At 54.6% G+C, this 16,373-nt stretch overlaps 5 protein-coding genes across 5 annotated transcripts; 3 read left to right on the forward strand and 2 right to left on the reverse strand.

Moving 5' to 3' along the window:
• The first annotated feature begins 357 nt into the window (after positions 1 to 357).
• Positions 358 to 969, forward strand: BDP81DRAFT_427771 (uncharacterized protein). Its single transcript, XM_060590376.1, has 2 exons — positions 358 to 706; positions 762 to 969. The coding sequence occupies exons 1-2, from the start codon at positions 680 to 682 to the stop codon at positions 930 to 932; spliced, it is 198 nt and encodes a 65-aa protein (XP_060445136.1). The 5' UTR covers positions 358 to 679; the 3' UTR covers positions 933 to 969.
• Positions 970 to 2,835: 1,866 nt separating this feature from the next.
• On the forward strand, positions 2,836 to 5,143 carry BDP81DRAFT_319958 (uncharacterized protein; the record flags this gene model as incomplete). The annotated part of the gene is made up of 3 exons (XM_060584484.1): positions 2,836 to 4,792; positions 4,846 to 4,984; positions 5,047 to 5,143. The coding sequence occupies 3 exons, from the start codon at positions 2,836 to 2,838 to the stop codon at positions 5,141 to 5,143; spliced, it is 2,193 nt and encodes a 730-aa protein (XP_060445137.1).
• An 847-nt stretch (positions 5,144 to 5,990) lies between these two features.
• BDP81DRAFT_471573 (proteasome subunit beta type-7) lies at positions 5,991 to 7,389 on the reverse strand. The gene is made up of 2 exons (XM_060594591.1): positions 6,989 to 7,389; positions 5,991 to 6,848 (listed from the first exon to the last, which is right to left on the reverse strand). Exons 1-2 carry the CDS (start codon positions 7,112 to 7,114, stop codon positions 6,162 to 6,164), a joined length of 813 nt encoding a protein of 270 aa, XP_060445138.1. The 5' UTR covers positions 7,115 to 7,389; the 3' UTR covers positions 5,991 to 6,161.
• A 195-nt stretch (positions 7,390 to 7,584) lies between these two features.
• BDP81DRAFT_374211 (uncharacterized protein) lies at positions 7,585 to 13,269 on the forward strand. The gene is made up of 4 exons (XM_060586692.1): positions 7,585 to 8,101; positions 8,177 to 8,831; positions 8,887 to 9,903; positions 10,126 to 13,269. Exons 1-4 carry the CDS (start codon positions 8,009 to 8,011, stop codon positions 13,011 to 13,013), a joined length of 4,653 nt encoding a protein of 1,550 aa, XP_060445139.1. The 5' UTR covers positions 7,585 to 8,008; the 3' UTR covers positions 13,014 to 13,269.
• A 1,930-nt stretch (positions 13,270 to 15,199) lies between these two features.
• Positions 15,200 to 15,825, reverse strand: BDP81DRAFT_461012 (60S ribosomal protein L33-A; the record flags this gene model as incomplete). Its single annotated transcript, XM_060593714.1, has 4 exons — positions 15,200 to 15,297; positions 15,377 to 15,477; positions 15,544 to 15,647; positions 15,802 to 15,825. The coding sequence occupies 4 exons, from the start codon at positions 15,823 to 15,825 to the stop codon at positions 15,200 to 15,202; spliced, it is 327 nt and encodes a 108-aa protein (XP_060445140.1).
• Between the last annotated feature and the right edge of the window lie 548 nt (positions 15,826 to 16,373).

Here is a 16,373-nt window from a genome sequence, read left to right on the forward strand (position 1 = left end):
GCTACCTTACCTCTCAAGTTCCTCCCATCCCGCCCGGGAATGCCTTTGGGGCTTAAAGTACCTTGGGTTGATGGAGTGGGCTATTCTGGGCGATTCTTATTGCTGCAGGAACTGTACTCTCAACCGGGAAGAAGAACGAGAAGGAAGCGGCAGTGGAAGCGGGAATGACCTGTGACAGGGCTGCTGGGTTTTTGGAAACTGTTGCTTCCCATTCCAACTTTCAGCCAACGGAAGGTAAGGTACGAACCGAATACCTACCTACCCACTCAGGCCTACAGGTAAGTGCGATTGATTATTAACTTCCATTGTTGAAGAAGGAAAGGCCCTCTTTTGGTCCTTCCCCCTCTGTTTAGCGACCCGAGATCATCACCTCATACCAAGGTGGGAAAAGGAAGCGCAGCTTCCGTACCGAAGATGGCTGCGGTCTTTGCCCAATGCCTTGCTTGTGCTTGCCCTTTACCGTTATGCATGTCAAAGCAAGGCCACCTGACGTGCTCTACGATCTACACCCACCGCATCTTACATCATGGCAACGGGCTCGCTGAAGTACAGAAACTCACGAAATAAGGTACAGACAGGCGCAGAGACGAGAGGCACGGACAAGGCATACCCTCATGCTATGCACCTAGGCGCGGCTCCCATGTTGACCTGAAGTCGACTATGCCCTTGACTCTCTCGTATGTTGACGACCAAACCGGGCGCGTACCTGACCGAGCATTAAATTTCAGTCACCTCATAACGTAGACTTACACACTACTTACAGTGCAGAGTGTGAGAGTCTCGGGCTGCTGATTGCCACTGGGCGTCGGGTCACAATATCCAAGCCACCTACGGAGTACACAGTCGGCGTGAACGTAGTCGTTGATGGTCTAGAAGGAAAACGGAGTGTGGCGCGCTACGGTTTGCTACGGACGACGACGCATTGGCATTGATGAACAAGGTGACAGCGACAGAGAAGAACTAGAGATGTCCCCGTTTCCAGTTGAAGCGCAGGGTCGCAAGAGGTCGCAGGGCCAGCCGCCAAAGGGCTTGAAAGGTTGAAGGAGGGGCGTCGCGGGCGGAGGAAGAGACCTTGCACCTCGCACTACCTTGCACCTTGCAGGGCAGCGAGCAGGGATTGGACGGGGACGAGCAACAAGACAAGAAAGAAAAGGGGAAATTTGGGTCTTGCTGTTAGTGCATCGTGTTGCTATGCGATGCCATCCAATGAATGTTGTGTACCTGCACCCCAGACAATGCCATCGGCAGAAGGCCAGCCATGATTTACAACTGCAGACACTAAGGGGTTTCAATACGTGAAGATGCTGTATGTAAGGTACCTGAGGACTCGGTAGGTGAGCAGCGAGATGTGTAGAAATGCACTTTTGGCTGCTTATGCGCGTACAGCTTTCACCGGCTGTTCCTGCTGTGTTTCGTGGGCGTCCGCCTGTGATGCCATCCCCTGTTGTTGCCCCTGCTTCCGTGCCTCGCATGGGGGGGCTCTGGCGCCGTCGTGGCTGCGGATACATGTGGTGCTAACTCATCCCTTAAACGTACCGCGGTACGTATCCCCGCTCCCTCTCAGACGGGACTCAGTCTCGATGCCCGTGCTCCCAACTGGAAGGCACCACCACCACCACCCTCAGGACTCAGGAACGTTCCTACCGTCTTGAGTGAGCGTGTCGAATGGAAGGTGCTTTCCATTTTTACGGTGCTGAGGTCCCCCGTATTAGCGTTGCGGTAGGTGCTAGACTCAACTCAGTCTGTTCCTTACGTCCCCACGATTGGACCAGTAGCACCCTGTCCCAGCTGACAAGTGGAAAGTCACTTCTGAGTCCCGTCCCCCCCAAGTGCCCAAGTGCCCCCCCTCTGGGAATTCAATCCAATCCAATTCATCATCACCTCCCCTCGTATCCGATTCTGGGGGAAACAGAGATCGCTTCCATTCTTTCTTTCCCGCTTCTCGTCTCGCTTCTTCTCGACCTTTTCTCTTTTTTTTTTTTTTTTTTTTTTCCACCCTTCCTTCCCAGGCTCCCCCTCCCCTCCTCGTGTCCGTGTTCCATCATCTGCTCCTCGCGACAGATCGGGACCAATACTCAGCTCAGGCGTCGACATCGAACCGTTCCCAGCTGCTCTCGGCCTGAGACCTCTTGCTACCTACATAGCAACAACCACCGCCCGGCTAGTTTGACTTGATCTCAGGTTACCTCAGGTTGTCTCTTGATACCCTCGAATCTTCTTCTTCTTCTTCTTCCAACACTCTTTTCGTCTTTCGACCTTCCCTCTTGGCTGCTGCGCCTTCTTTGTTATCCGCCAGACCGCAGTGCCCAAAACGGACACCCACCTCCCGCTAGTGTGTCCTGCTTCTAAGAAAGAACACTCTATTGCGTACGGATCCTCGAACCTGTTTACCCATCTGCAACACCGACTGAAAGGAAAGGGTCCCACGACGACAACCGTTCCCAAAATATTCGACCTCAAATCTCATTTCTGCTTCTTCATCCGCTCATATTCGACCCGTATCAAAACTTTACTCCGTTTTCGAGCCCCCAACCAATCCTGACCTCATTGTTCTTATGCGCGGTTGCTAGCATTCTCGGCAGCCACACCATCAGCCGGCCATCGACCTGTTATTCGACCTCTATGCGGCCTCCATTCTAGACTGACGCCATAACCGATCCTTCGGCTAAGACACGACCTGCACCGCCAGGATTCCAACCACCAATCACTTCTTGGGCTCGCCCGGTCGTTCATCCTATCTGTTGTCGACTCCCCCAACTCACACGAGACCTGCAAAACAGCTGCATGGCGTTGCATGGGAACTTCAACCAAGACGCGATCCGAAATCGACCGACCATGTCACCGCAACGCCCAAACTTCATCGATCTTCGGGCGCCCTCGAGCATGTCCAACGTTTCGAGACCTTTGCGATCCCCCAGACTCCACGTCGCAGGCGAGGCACCTCCCGAACTGTCTCCTCTTGATGCCTTCGCTCTTCAGAGTCGCCTGCTGGCGAGACAGCTCCAAGCTGCCGCGAGCGGCGAAGGAAGGCGCATGAGCAGACTACCACCTCTGACGACCGAAAGTCCTTTGGTCGTACAGGGCCGATCAGACTACTTTCGCTCCATGTCTAACGATTCAGGATCCGACGAGATGCCGCTTCCTGAGCTTCAGAACCCAGGACTGGGACTTAGAACCGAGGTCGAGGACGCCTTTCCGTCCGAGAAAGATCGACCCGTTTCGGTGCACCCTCGAATGAGCCGTATTCCGCCCACTCCCGACGAGAGCGAGCCTCTACCAACGCCGTTGCCCGATATGATGCGTGGAAGAGTGTTGGATCCGATGGAGGAGCATCAGGATGAGACGTACTTTGGCGCAAGAAGAGAACAGTCCCCAGCGCCTATGGAACACCCGACGAACGACTCTCACTTGCAACCATCGCCTCCACGAAAAGACCATTCACTACCTCTTCTCTCACCAGCACGGTCACGCGAAAATTCGTTGAATGGATCGCCCGGCAAGTCAAAGGGACACTCTTTTGATGGACCCGGCTTGGCTCCTCCGCGACCCAGCTTTACAGCACGATCGGCGACCTCCATGTCTTCGCCCCTCGAAAACACTAGCGACGACATGAGCAACTCCGTTCAGTCGCTGCCGCCGCGCAAACTGTCGAGCTGCAGCGCTTATGCGGTGTCAACAACGTCACCCAACCTGAACCCAGGTCCTTTCCAGCGCTCACCATCCGTGTGCTCCGACGCCTCAATGCCATTGCCGCGACCCTCCTTCAACTTTTCGAGGCCCATGAGCCGAGCCGGCACACCTGGATTGGAGACCCCAACGCGCCAGGCCTCATCTGACAGTCAACCGTCATTCATGTTCGCGAACGACGAGTCCGCCAACACCCCTGTCAGTATGAACAGCGAAGGCTTCCCCGACCACGTACACGATGATGGCAAGGCCGCCCCCTCGTACATTTACTCCAAGTACTCACTTCCCCGAGGCAAGATCGTTCAGCGATCTGTTCCTCTCGATCCTCACCGGCAAGCTTCCTTCCAGTGGGAGCAGCCTGTGACTGCTCCAAGCAATGTACAAGCTATCCAACGCGGAGCACCTCCATCTCCACCAACTCGGCCGTCTAGCTCAGCAGAGCCCGACAATCTTAGCCTTGGCAAGCCTTCTTTCGACCAAGGAAAGCGTAGTCTCGATCGCGGTGGTCCGGCGCCGCAGCCATCTCCCAACCCTAGCCGCCCATCGACCGAGAGCCGGGCCTCAGAGGAGGATGCTCGGGGTCGTGCCCTCAACTCCCAGGCTCATAATATTGCTGCACGTGGTCAGACTGCCATGTCAACTACCACTAGCGATTCCAACAGCACTGTCAAGGCGACTCGCTCATTGGCCTCAGGTGCCCCCACAGCTTCAGACATGTCTCCGGAGGAGCACCTAGCCAAGGGCATTGAATGCCATGAGAATGGCTCAGTGAAGGAATCAACCTACCATCTTCGCCATGCAGCCAAGGGAGGCAACCCGACGGGTATGCTTCTGTATGCGCTGGCATGCAGACACGGCTGGGGTATGCGGCCAAACCAGCGGGAGGGTGTTGAGTGGCTGCGGAAAGCAGCTGAATGCGCCAGCCTTGAAATCGCCGACGATGAGGACCATGTCAAGGAAGGAAAGTTCGTGGATGCCATGGAGCGAAGAACTCGTAAGGCACAATTCGCACTCAGTATCTATGAGCTTGGCGTAAGCCATATGAATGGATGGGGCATTGAGCAGGACAAGGCCCTTGCCCTGAGATGCTTTGAGATTGCCGGATGTAAGTTGAGATTGCCTCTTCTGAAGGGTCCATGAGACTGACAGAGTGAACAGCTTGGGGCGATGTAGATGCACTGGCTGAAGCAGGCTTTTGCTACGCTCAAGGAGTAGGCTGCAAGAAGAACCTTAAGAAGGCCGCTGGCTTTTATAGACAAGCCGAGGCCAAAGGGATGAACATGGTCGGCAACAGCTGGTATGTTTTACATGTAGCCCTTTAAGGGAACGGGATATTGGTACTGACGTGCGCCATTACAGGATTCACAAGTCAAAGTATAATGACGAAGACAAGCCTGCCAAAAAAGCCCGCAGCAAGTCCAGGACGCGCCACATGTTCGGCATTAAGACTGGTTAGCGATGAGTCTTTTTGAAGTTCTTTTTACGCGGAGCGTCTAGCGGCATTTCATGGATCATGACCACTTGCATCAACACATCACCTTCATACCCCGCATCTTCGGAGTTTTGGAAGACTGGCTCTGCGGAGTGCAGCTGTTTTTACTGGGCATTTAAAAACTCAGAGGCTAGGAATTGTGCCATTTTCTGTATTCAACGAGGTCTCAAAAGGGTGACCTAAGGGAGGGGGGAACAAGGACGCCCCTCCCTACTTTCTAACAACGTGTGCGAGGGATTTGGGTCTCGGGGGGACTATGGGTTTGTGACATAGGGGAAAAAAAAAAAGTGATGGGTCCTTTCAGCGTGTCCAGACCTTGATCGAACATACCCTTGACTCCTATGTATATACCACTTTTGTCTTTTTTTTTTTTTTTTTTTTTTTTTTTTTTTTTTTTTTCTGGGAGGGAAGCAATGGTGTTGCTCCCTTCATAGGGATTCCTTTTGTCGTACAAAAAATACCTCTGCCTACCTAGTTACGGTAGTGTGGCCAATGGATCAAACTTCTGAAACCAAAAATCATCAAGCGAATACTTTTGATTGATATAAAGTGCTGACAAGAGATCAAACGGGCTGTGTGTTCAGCTTGATGTATGTTGACCATGCCTCAGGGGGAGCAATACCGAGTGACTTGTGGCCCCCACCTTTGAAAGGCCATGCGAGTAGCTCTGTTCCATGAGTGACCTAGAAACTCTAGCTTCTAGTTATCTTCGACCTTGGCAGACTGACGATGTTTTCAATCTATGCGGGTACCAGAGGGTACCCAAGAGGAGCATCACCATCTAGGTACTTACTTACCTATTAGATTTATTCGGATTTTTTCATGTTAAAATCGTGGGGAAAGCTGGCACATGGGGAAACGGGTTGCGTCAATCTCGTCTATTGCCATCATTGTATTGGTACAGAATCTTTCCGGTATGGAAGTACTTCATTTAGCACGCGCCAAGAATCCCCTCCGATTGCCTTCGTAAAACATCATGCATTTAGGTATCAACCTCCATCGCTTCACCGGCTGGCACCTCCGTTACGCTCACGTAGCGGCCAATCTCGTTCTTCTTGATAATCTTCTCGTTGAGCACGGCCGTGGTGCCCTTCTGGAAAGCGTAGCTCTTGAGCTTGGCGCTACGCTCGTTGGGCTTGACGAAGCCGCGCTTGAGGGTGGTCTTGTCCTTTGTGATGATGGCGACGTCGACGTTGCTTCCGGAGCCGAGATCGTTGAAGATGCCGGCCTGGATGGCGTCGCTGGCGAGCTTGACGGCCTCGTCCTGGGTCAGGGAGGGCTTCCACTGGGTCTCGAAGACGGACATGGCGGCCAGGGAGCCGGAGCCCATGGTGACGTAGGGGAGCTTGTCGGTGGAGCCGTGGGCGTGGACGGTGAAGAGGTGCGTTCCCGTGGGGTCGACGCCGGCGACGACGAGGTAGGCGCCAATGTGGCCCTGGTACTGGAAGAGGTGCTGCTTGAGCATGGTCATGCAGGTGACGACGCGGGGCTTGCGGCCCGTGGAGAGGGCGTGGAGCTCGAGGTTGGAGGATATGATTGCCGTGGTGAACTCGGTGTCGGCGGCGGTACCGGCTCCTGCACACCAAATCTGGGGCGCGATGTAGTGCAGCTTTTCGCAGTTCTTGTCGGCGACGATGGGGCCCGAGGTTGCTCTTGTATCGGCGGCAATCTGGAGGGACCTCGCTCTGTCAGCTGCTGTGCTTGAAGGAGAGGGATAGGATGCTATTGAGAGGGGAGAGAGGGGAACCAGGCAAATCCAGAAGGCTGCCATCTTGGATCAAAGGCGTGAATCGAATGGAGGGTACTGACCACAACACCGCCGTCGAATATGCATCCCACGATGGTGGTACCTGTGCTCGTCGCCTTGGGGAGGGGGACACCTCTGGCGTGGAGGGCCGCATTGCGGTTGTAGTTTGAGAAGTCGAAGCCGGGCATCGTTGCTGCCTTTGTCTGGAAACCCCGGTCTCTATCCTATGTTTCTTGAAAACTGTCGAATTCGTTCAAAGCTTTTGTGGTCGTCAGTCGTGGCCGTCAAAGTTGGGTTCGGGGAGAAGTCGTCGAGAGGTGGGGATCGAGTGAGGTTGAAGGGTGGACGCGGTAAACGGTAAGGTAGAGCTGGATGACGAGGCTAAAAGCTGCCTTCGATGGTCGTTGCCGCTGTTTGGGGGGGGGGCCTTGGAGCTCCTGTACGCCTGCAAGGCACCCTGACATTCAACGGAGCTTGCCAGAGTCAGCAGCGATTGGATGGAGAGAGCCCCAGATCTGAGCTTGACCCAAGCTCATCGCACGTGACTCGGATTTTTGGAGGTACCTATTACATGGCAGGCGACCCGGCCGGGGAACGGGGGACGGGGCCAAGCAAAGAGCTGGGATTTTTTAGGTAGCCATTTCTCAAAAAGTTCCAGGCCAAAAGACCAGCAGAAGGTGCAAGATTCTTTTGACGCATCTCGACTGGCGCTTCTCTCTCTTTGCTTTGCACCCAATTGCATCGCGTTTCCACGTGTGGAACGACATAATACTTATTTTCTTCCAAATTTGAAGCGCTTAGCCAGGCTTCGTTCAGCTTTTTTTTCCTTCTCTTTATCCCATTGCTGCCAGTTGCGACGGCAGCAACAAAGCCAAACCTCGTGGCTCGAGCAACAACACACCCAGCTGACTGTAGCGCGAAGTAACAAGAGCGAGAAATAGAGGGGGGGAACAAGAAGACGAAAAAAAGAAAGGAAGCACCAGGGGAAGACTCTTATCAACAACGCGACCCCTCCAGCGAATGCGAAGGACCACCCTAACTTACACGTCCTCCCTCCACAAGCCGGTCACGTCGCAACAGTCATGGCTTTCAGCTTCGCGAATCAAGGAAACGTCACGGCTGGAGGAGGAGGAGGACTGACTCAAGGCCCCGAGCTGGAGGTGATCCAGACCGAGGTGAGATCTGGTCACCGACACCGTCGATGCCGCTGTCTTTTGAAAGTTCGAAGCTCACCATGTACATCTATTCAGGCGCTTGGTTTCAAGTCGATTGCAGGCGACGCAAAGCTCCGACTCACATCCGCCTGGTCCCCGCCGCCCGCCGACACCGCCTCGCTCATCAGCATCGCCTCCCGCCGAGGCCTCGTCGCCGCCGCCGGACCCGACGGTATCACCATCACCTCGACCGACTCCGTGCGCAAGGGCTTCGAGGGCGAGAAGGAAGGCGACTCCGATGTCCGCGCGTTCCAGCCGCAGGGCAAGCTGCCCATGCCTATGAGGGTGTCGCAGCTCGCCTTCAGCGCCGACGAGAACTACTTGATCCTCTCCGCCGAGAGCGGAGGCGGTCTCGCGGTATACGAGGTGGAAAGCCTGCTCCAGGGCGCCACGAAAGCTGCGTTTGAGCTTGCGACGAACGGCGAGACGCTGAGGGCGCTCTTCCCGAACCCCACGATCGAGAAGGCGGAGCTGTGCGCCATTGTGACGAATAACGGCAATCTGCACATGGCAAACCTGAAGGAGAGATCAGTTAGCAACGCTCTGAAAGCACAGGTTAGCTGTATAAGCTGGAGTACGAAGGGAAAGCAGCTGGTGGCGGGCTTGGCAGACGGAACCATCTTCCAGATGACCCCTGAGGGTGAAGCGAAAGGCGAGATCCCGCGGCCACCAAACGTGTCTGATGCTCACGGTAGGTTCTCGAGCCGGAGGATTGTGCATTATCATGCTGAACTAATTGACTACAGTCTCTTCTTTGACCTGGCTGGAAAACCATCTGTTCCTCGCCATCCACACATCAACTTCGGAGTCCCCGCCAAGTTCAGTATACCACCTCATTACAAGAAAGCTACCTTCAGATCTCGCTTTCCAGAAGTTGAACGACCCTGTCGACCCATTCGGCGCCGAAAAGCCGCCTCATCACTCAATATTGAGGCTCAAGGAGTTTCCTCCCAACCTTTCAGATCTCCTCATCGTAGCGTCAACCGTCTCCCCAGACATCGGCCTACTGAGCAGAGCGAAATCACCCCTGACTTCTGATCACCCGGTCGATACCTCTGGAGTCTTTACCACAACAGAACTAGCCGATGATTCAAAACGTGCTTCTCTGCCCATGACAGACAGCTTTGAGAACACCATACCCATCGGTGTCACGCTCGATCTTTCAGCCAAGGACAAGGTGTACAAGCCATTGCCCGCCGACGAAGAGATCGAGGATTCTCCGGGCCCGGTGCCGGGCTTGTGGGTGCTGAACAACGAAGGTGTCCTCAGTTCATGGTGGATTATCTATGAGGACTCCATCAGGCAGGGCACGACATACCCTGGCATGGCCGTGCTTGATACTTCCGCGCCCCCTGCTGGAGCATCCACCTCGACACCGACAGCAACCCCGGCGATGGCCCCGGCCTCGAACACACCAGCATTTGGTACTCCATCGAGCATTTCGGCCTTTGGTTCAGCATCTGCCTTGGGCGGAGGCCAAAAGCCATCACCGTTCGGTTCCAGTGGATCCAAGATCCCTACATTTGGTGGTTCCTCTGCACTGGGATCTAAGGCTTCACCATGGGGCACTGCGACGACGTCTTCAACCGCCACCCCTGCAGCCTCTGGTTCTGCGTTTGGCAGCGGAAGCCCCTTTGGTGGTAGCTCAGCTACGTCTGGCTCTGCTTTTGGTCAGGCCTCCGCAACGAAATCAGCGTTCGGCACTGGCGGCTCTTTCGGAAGCCCCTCCGCTACTACACCAGCTGCGCCCAAGTCAACGTTTGGTAGTGGCGGTGCCTTTGGAACCCCTTCCGCTACTTCATCGGACGCACCCAAGTCAACGTTTGGTAGTGGCGGTGCCTTTGGAACCCCTTCCGCTACTTCATCGGACGCACCCAATTCAACGTTCGGCGGTGAAAGCGCCTTCGGGACCCCCTCCGCTGCTGCACCCAAGTCAGCGTTCGGTAGTGGCAGTGCCTTCGGGACCCCGGCTGCTTCCTCAGCAGGCCCGGCGTTCGGCCAGCCTTCATCAGTCGGCTTTGGCCAGTCGTCGTCGCTCGGACAGAAGTCATCTCCATGGGCATCAGGTGGAGCATCTGGTGCGAACGCATCTGCGTCACCAGCGTTTGGCCAGCCTAGTAGCTTCGGAACGTCTGAGAACAGGAGTGTGTTCGGCGGTGGATCAGCAGCCAAACCTGCACCTGCATCTGGGGGATTCTCCAGCTTTGCTAGTTCTGGTGGCTTTGGTTCTCTTGGGAATAAGGCCAACGAAGGTGGTAGTGTTTTCTCTAGCAAACCTTCATCCAGTCCATTCGGCTCAGGGGGCCAACTGGGCGCAGCTTCTAAGGATACCGCGTTCCCTCCACCGAGCTCGACTGGTCCGGCGACTAGCAATCCCTTCAGCCAGCCGTTCAAGTTGGGAACCACTTTCGAGGCAGATCCCTCTACCAAGGACGATGACGAGAAGCCTTCTACCCCTGGCGGCTCTTCATTGTTTGGCAGCAACTTCGGCTCTGCGCTTGGAAGCTCTGTGACTAAGACACCTCCCAAGGAGCAGGCCATGGAATCCAACGAAGAGACACCAAAGCCCAAATCAGTTTTCGCTCAATCCACGACGCCCAAAGAAACTCCAGCGCCTTCCAAGTTCGGTTTCCCACCGACTTCAACATCAGCCCCCAAGAGCGGCTTATTTGGATTCCCTTCCCAACCAGCAACCGGAGGTTTGTTTGGTTCTGCGAAGCCGACGGAGAAGACACCAGAGGTTAAGGCTGAGCCAAACACTCCTCTCCCCCCTGATGCGACAAGCAAAAACTCATATCCTCTCGGGGATTCCTCGTCTTCCTCGGGCACCGGCAATGTTCCTTCAGACGGTGGAAGTAAGGCTTCACCTCAAGTGGACAATGCGCCTCTGCCTCCTGATTTCGTGACTACGCCAAAGGCAACGTCAACCAAGGCAGCCAACGCTGCTCCGCTACCGCCGGATTTCCTCAAGCCTTCAAAACCGCAAGGAAGCACTACCCCGGCTGATGAAGCTCCTCTCCCACCCGACTTCCTCACGCCTAAGCCTGGCAAGACCACTGTGTCCGCCACACCTTCGGCGGCGCTTCCTTTGCCGGCAGACGACCAGTCCTCGCCCGAGGAGCTTGAACGGCCGAAGTCGACTGCGCCTGCTGCGGCTCCTGACTTCCTCAAAATGCCCCAGCAATCCTTATCATCGGCAACGTGGTCGTCTACCCCTCAGAACACCACGCCTGCAGTGAACGATGCTCCGTTGCCGCCGGACTTCCTCACCAAACCCAAGGAGCCTGTGTTCCCCCATATCCCCACTGTGCCTGATAGTGAGCATGACACCGATCTTGAGGATGAGGACGACGATGATGAGTCGGAAGGCAGCGGCGTCATTGTCTCCAAGGACCAAAGCCCATCTATGACGGCCATGACCCCTACGGCGGGCATGACTCCGCAAAGCTCATTTGGTGGTGTCAGTAGCAGTACCTACTCTATCCCACGCACAGAGGAAGAGAGACCGCGGGCATCATTATTTGGCGACCTGAGCCGCAATGCTCCCATGTTCCCCAGACCGTCGCAAACCAGCCCTCGCTCTCCCAGCCCTGTTCGCGGCGCTGTGCCAGGCCGTATCCTGCGTCAGGAGTCTTCTCGTTCGGTTAGTGCCCCGGGCATGGCATCCCAGATCCTTGCGGCCCAGAAAAGCCAGCCTTCGCAAATGGGTTCATCGATCGTCGGAAACAAATCCAACGATGATAACTTCATTGCACAGCAAAGACTTGCGCGTCAAAGGCGACAGGCTGAGGAGACCAAGACACTGGAAGATGAGGAGGACGACGAGATCCAGAAGATCCTTGTCTCCAAGATCGAACCCACACTGAAGCTGGATGATTTCATTGCCCACTCTAACGTTGTGCCGTCAGCCAAGGAAAACATCCCGGCTCAGGTGGAGGCAGTGTATCGCGACATCAACTCGATGATCGACACCCTTGGCCTGAATGCCCGGTCCCTTGCCAGCTTCCTCATGGGGCACGATATCGGATTCAAGGCTGGAGGCCGACGCAAGCAAGACCTCGAGAACCCAGACAGCTGGGTTCTCTGCGAGATTGATGAGCTCGGAGAAGTCATTGACAGATCTTTGGCTCAGGACCTCGAGGATGGTCGTGTTCACGATGTTGAAGAGAAGCTTGAGGCGTGCAACGAGCTCGCTCGCGAGATGTCTCGTCTCCGATCAAAGCAAGACGATCTTAAGAAGACCATCATGGTGAAGACGGACCCCGACCAGGCCGACATCAGCCGCTCTTTACCTCTGAGTACCGAGCAGGCAAGTCAGCAGAACGAACTGCGTCGCGAATACACAAACTTCACCAAGCTTCTCTCCGAAGCCGAAGAGGCCTTGACAATCCTGAAGACCAGAATCGCCGCCGCGAGCAGCGCCTCTGGGAAGGGCAACTCCAACATGCCCACCGTCGAGGCCGTCATGCGCACCATTGGCAAGATGACCAGCATGGTGGAGAAGCGATCCGGCGATATCGACGTTCTCGAGAACCAGATGCGCAAGCTCCGGTTCTCGTCGGTCAACAGCCGCGAGGGCTCCCCGATGGTGACGCCCCAGAGGAACAGCCGATCCGTCCTCTTCTCGCCCGAGCGATATTCTGTGATGGCCTCGCCCGGCACATTGCGCAACTCGATGGTGTCCTCCGTGGCCTCGTACGGCGGCCGCGGCGGCACAGGCACGCCTCCGCGCAAGAAGTTGAGCGGGTTCAGCGGGGAGGAGAAGTCGGATTTGATGGCGAAGCGGGCCAAGCGCCAGGCTGTGCTGAATAAGCTCAAAGCTAATGTCGAGAGGGCGGGTGTGAGCGCGTGGGCGATGGAGGATATTGAATGAAGGAATTGGCGGTGGTATTAAAGGGGTGTTGTGGCTTGTGTGGTTATCAAGATCGACTGGGCTCCACGCCACGGGTTCTTTGGAGTTTGGGATGCACACAGGCGGCATATGGCTAGTGAAGCGGAGATAAGTGTATGGCATAATGTACAAAATCAAACATTCGTACTTGAGCTGTGGGTTCGGGGACCGTGACTTTTGATATTTCGGACCTGGAAGTCAATAGTGTCAACTTCTGCTGTCCTCTTCATACGTAACCATCCGTTCATGCCCATGATCACCTTGGACCACTTCCACAAACGAAGCAGCTACTGGAAAAGCCGACGAAACGTGCATGAAACTTCTCTATCCTCTCTCGTCTTTCGAAGGGGGTTGCTATGAGCTGCACATCCACGCCGGATGTGTATGACGAGATTGATTTGCATACGAAAGCGCATGGCCTCACGGACGAGCGAGCAGGGTGGTTTTCTGGGGCTGCTTCACTGCAAGTTGTTAATACGAGTAAGTAGAGCTGGCACTGTCTTAGTTACAAAATTTGAAGGCCAAATCGAATTCTTTCTTGGAGAAATCTCATCCTCGTGAAGGTGTGTCGTAGGGTGTATGGCAGCGCCAAGCCTCGGCTACACATATCTGGTGTCACTTTTCATGGTGTTTAGCTACCGTGTCCTGTACCTACCGACGTCCTTCTTTCTCTTATGTTTTCTTCTCGGATTCAATGTGCATTCTGGATATGTTCATGTCACAGGTGAGTCTATTTGTTTAAATCCTGGGTGGGCAGCAAGCTCAGAATGCCGAGCCAATACTATCAGCATCATCGCCCCGTTCCTTACTAGCTTACCGTTCCAACCGTCTCCGGATTCAAGACTCGATTGAACATAACTTAGTTATGGGAGGTTATATCTTATTGTTATATACTACATTGAGAATCGTGGCAAACGCGCATGCCCCCGTGAAAGCAAGGTATAAATAAGCCAGGGCGGGGAGGCAAAAGAAGACGGGGATCTTCGGAAGATCGCCCCCCCTTCGGCCGGAGGCCCCCCAGTTGGCAGTACCGAAGCGGTAGATTTGCCGAAGATGGACGGAAGATTTCCCGGCTGCGGGATATCGGGACGGGGTGGGAGCGGCCCCCCATGGATCCGCTTCGTGTCAATGAATGAATGCCCTTGACGTCACTTCTCAGGGTGTCTCTTTGGACCGGTAGGGTTGTCGACGCCAGTGAGGACCTCTTGGTACTTTGCAACGGAGTTCTTGCAGAGTCAAAAGGTTCTTATACATGGTGCCTCTTGAGACCTACCTACCCAAGCAACATTTGAGGACTGATGCTCGTGGAAAGAAAGGGCCACTAGACGGGTCAAGGAACATGGCAGTAGATTAGGGCAGGCTTTCTTTCCCCAGATTTCCAAGAATCGCACAGTCCACATTCATATAGCCGATTATGATAGACATATCAACATCTAGCCATAATCGAATTGCGAGTATGTCACCGGTTCTTGCGCATGAGGCATAAAGTAATGGGTGGGCATTACCTAGAATACGGCATGGCTGGCTGATATGGCAGTAGGGATACGGCAAAGCGTGTCTAGCAATATACAGAGATGGGAGCTGTTTTAGAGACATCGAATCCCCTGGCTGCAAGCACGCATGGGCAAAATGGAACTTGGAGGCTTTGGGACTGCTTTCGCAGCAAGACATTTGGACTAGGACTGGAACAAGCCGCGGGCAGCTTATGAAGAGGGAGACGAATGGAAGTTGTGCAGAAACCATTGAATACCGTCGCTGAGCCATGTCTTTTGAACACCTGACATTAATGCCGCCCGATCTACCGTTCGTCGTTATCGCGTTTGTGAAGCCGGCCAGCACATCAAGTTGTTGATTTTTTTTTCATTTCCCCGTCCTCGAGCCCCCGACAATAATGGCTACTCCTCGCGACCCGTACACAGACGTCTCTTCCATTCTTTTTGCCGAATCACGCAGAATTCATATTCCCATGTCTCGATGAAGTAAAAAAGGGGAGAGGGGTTCTCGGCGGGTTGTGCGTTTCGCCCTTCATTGCGTGGTTGTTTGACGAGTTTGATTTGATGCCTTTTTTTAGCAAGCAAGGCACTGTGCTCTTGCCCTTGCCTGGACCGATGCAACCAATTCAGAATCCATCCTCAAATACCAACTCCGTCCGATGATGAGTCCGTTTTTTAAATCGACGAGGGGTAGAGCATCACGCGAACGGATGCGCCGAAAGAGCGGGTGGGGAGGGGGTTGGAGAACTTGGCGCGGACGACGCCAGAGTTGCCTGTTTACTGGTATTAGCTGGGGGATGCTCGGTTCCGCGGGGGAAATAATGTTTCGATCGGGAGAGAGGCTGTATTTACCGTGAGGGCGGGTGACCTTGCCCCAGATGACGCGGATCTTGGAACCGCGGATCTCCTTCTGGGCCTTGTAGACGTAGGCGATCTTCTTGCCGAGGTAGAAGCTGCTCTCAATATTAGCCACCGTTCGTGAGGGCGTTTGGGGAGAAGGCGCGAATTGGGTGACATACTTGGCGGCGTTGGTGTCGTCGACTCCCTCGATCTTGATCAGACTCGTCTTGGAGTGGGTGACGTGACGGCTACGCTGGTAGCTGAGGTGACGTCCCCTGGAATGCTTGTTAGTTTCGATTCATTCGGTTTGATGTGCAGTTCGTCGCGCAAAGTTCGGGTCGCTGAGGCATCGTTTCCAAAGTGCTGAGGAAGTCGTATCGATCCACGGGTTGCGTCGTCGGTTCCGATGGGTAGGAATTCGATTGGGTATAACTTACTTGACGTATACTGCGAGGGTTCATGTCAGTCCAAGTTCCATAATATGTAAACACCACAGTATGACATGTTCAGAGTGCGCAATGATTGACCCTATTCACAGGGTTCGAGGCAATGCGCGGCTCTGTTCGACATGGCAAACTTGTGCAGCAGGAGGGTAGGACATCAATTACTCACATCTGTGACCGGCTTCCGAAGGCATTTTGGCGGTGGTTAGTATGTCGACGCTCCAACCAAAGGGACTCGAGAAAGGAAGGCAGAGGATTGTCGATGGACTAATACTCCGGGCGCTCGTCGTGGGTTGGCGATTTCGGTATGTTCGCTACGGGGGCCGATAGCCAATTTCGAATTTCGTCGGCGCACAATTAGGGCTGCGGAGGCACGTGAGATGACTAAGGTGAAGTGGCAGGTGCAGGCTCCACCCCACTTCAATTCAATTCGAAAGATAAGATAAGCTGCACCATTGTGGCGTCTATCAACGGTGAGGCGCAGTCAGCCTTCCATCCTTCCACGTCCCGCGTTTCCAAATTTACCATTTCCATGGATTTGTGTTTCTCGGCCAAACTCGGTGCCA

Source organism: Colletotrichum phormii (genome assembly GCF_030913505.1).
Source record: "Colletotrichum phormii strain CBS 102054 chromosome Unknown BDP81scaffold_10, whole genome shotgun sequence".
Classification (NCBI taxonomy): Eukaryota; Fungi; Ascomycota; class Sordariomycetes; order Glomerellales; family Glomerellaceae; genus Colletotrichum; species Colletotrichum phormii.

What these genes read in the sequence shown, in the direction of transcription:
- BDP81DRAFT_427771 (XM_060590376.1), top strand. Translation starts at nt 680, where the DNA reads ATGTTGACGACCAAACCGGGCGCGTAC. An exon ending in CGACCAAACCGGGCGCGTAC is followed by an intron (nt 707 to 761) that starts CTGACCGAGCAT and finishes CACACTACTTAC; the next exon opens with AGTGCAGAGTGTGAGAGTCT.
- BDP81DRAFT_471573 (XM_060594591.1), bottom strand. Translation starts at nt 7,114, where the DNA reads ATGCCCGGCTTCGACTTCTCAAACTACAACCGCAATGCGGCCCTCCAC. An exon ending in TATTCGACGGCGGTGTTGTG is followed by an intron (nt 6,849 to 6,988) that starts GTCAGTACCCTC and finishes AGGTCCCTCCAG; the next exon opens with ATTGCCGCCGATACAAGAGC.
- BDP81DRAFT_374211 (XM_060586692.1), top strand. Translation starts at nt 8,009, where the DNA reads ATGGCTTTCAGCTTCGCGAATCAAGGAAACGTCACGGCTGGAGGAGGA. An exon ending in AAACGTGTCTGATGCTCACG is followed by an intron (nt 8,832 to 8,886) that starts GTAGGTTCTCGA and finishes AATTGACTACAG; the next exon opens with TCTCTTCTTTGACCTGGCTG. An exon ending in TGCGCCCAAGTCAACGTTTG is followed by an intron (nt 9,904 to 10,125) that starts GTAGTGGCGGTG and finishes CTTCCTCAGCAG; the next exon opens with GCCCGGCGTTCGGCCAGCCT.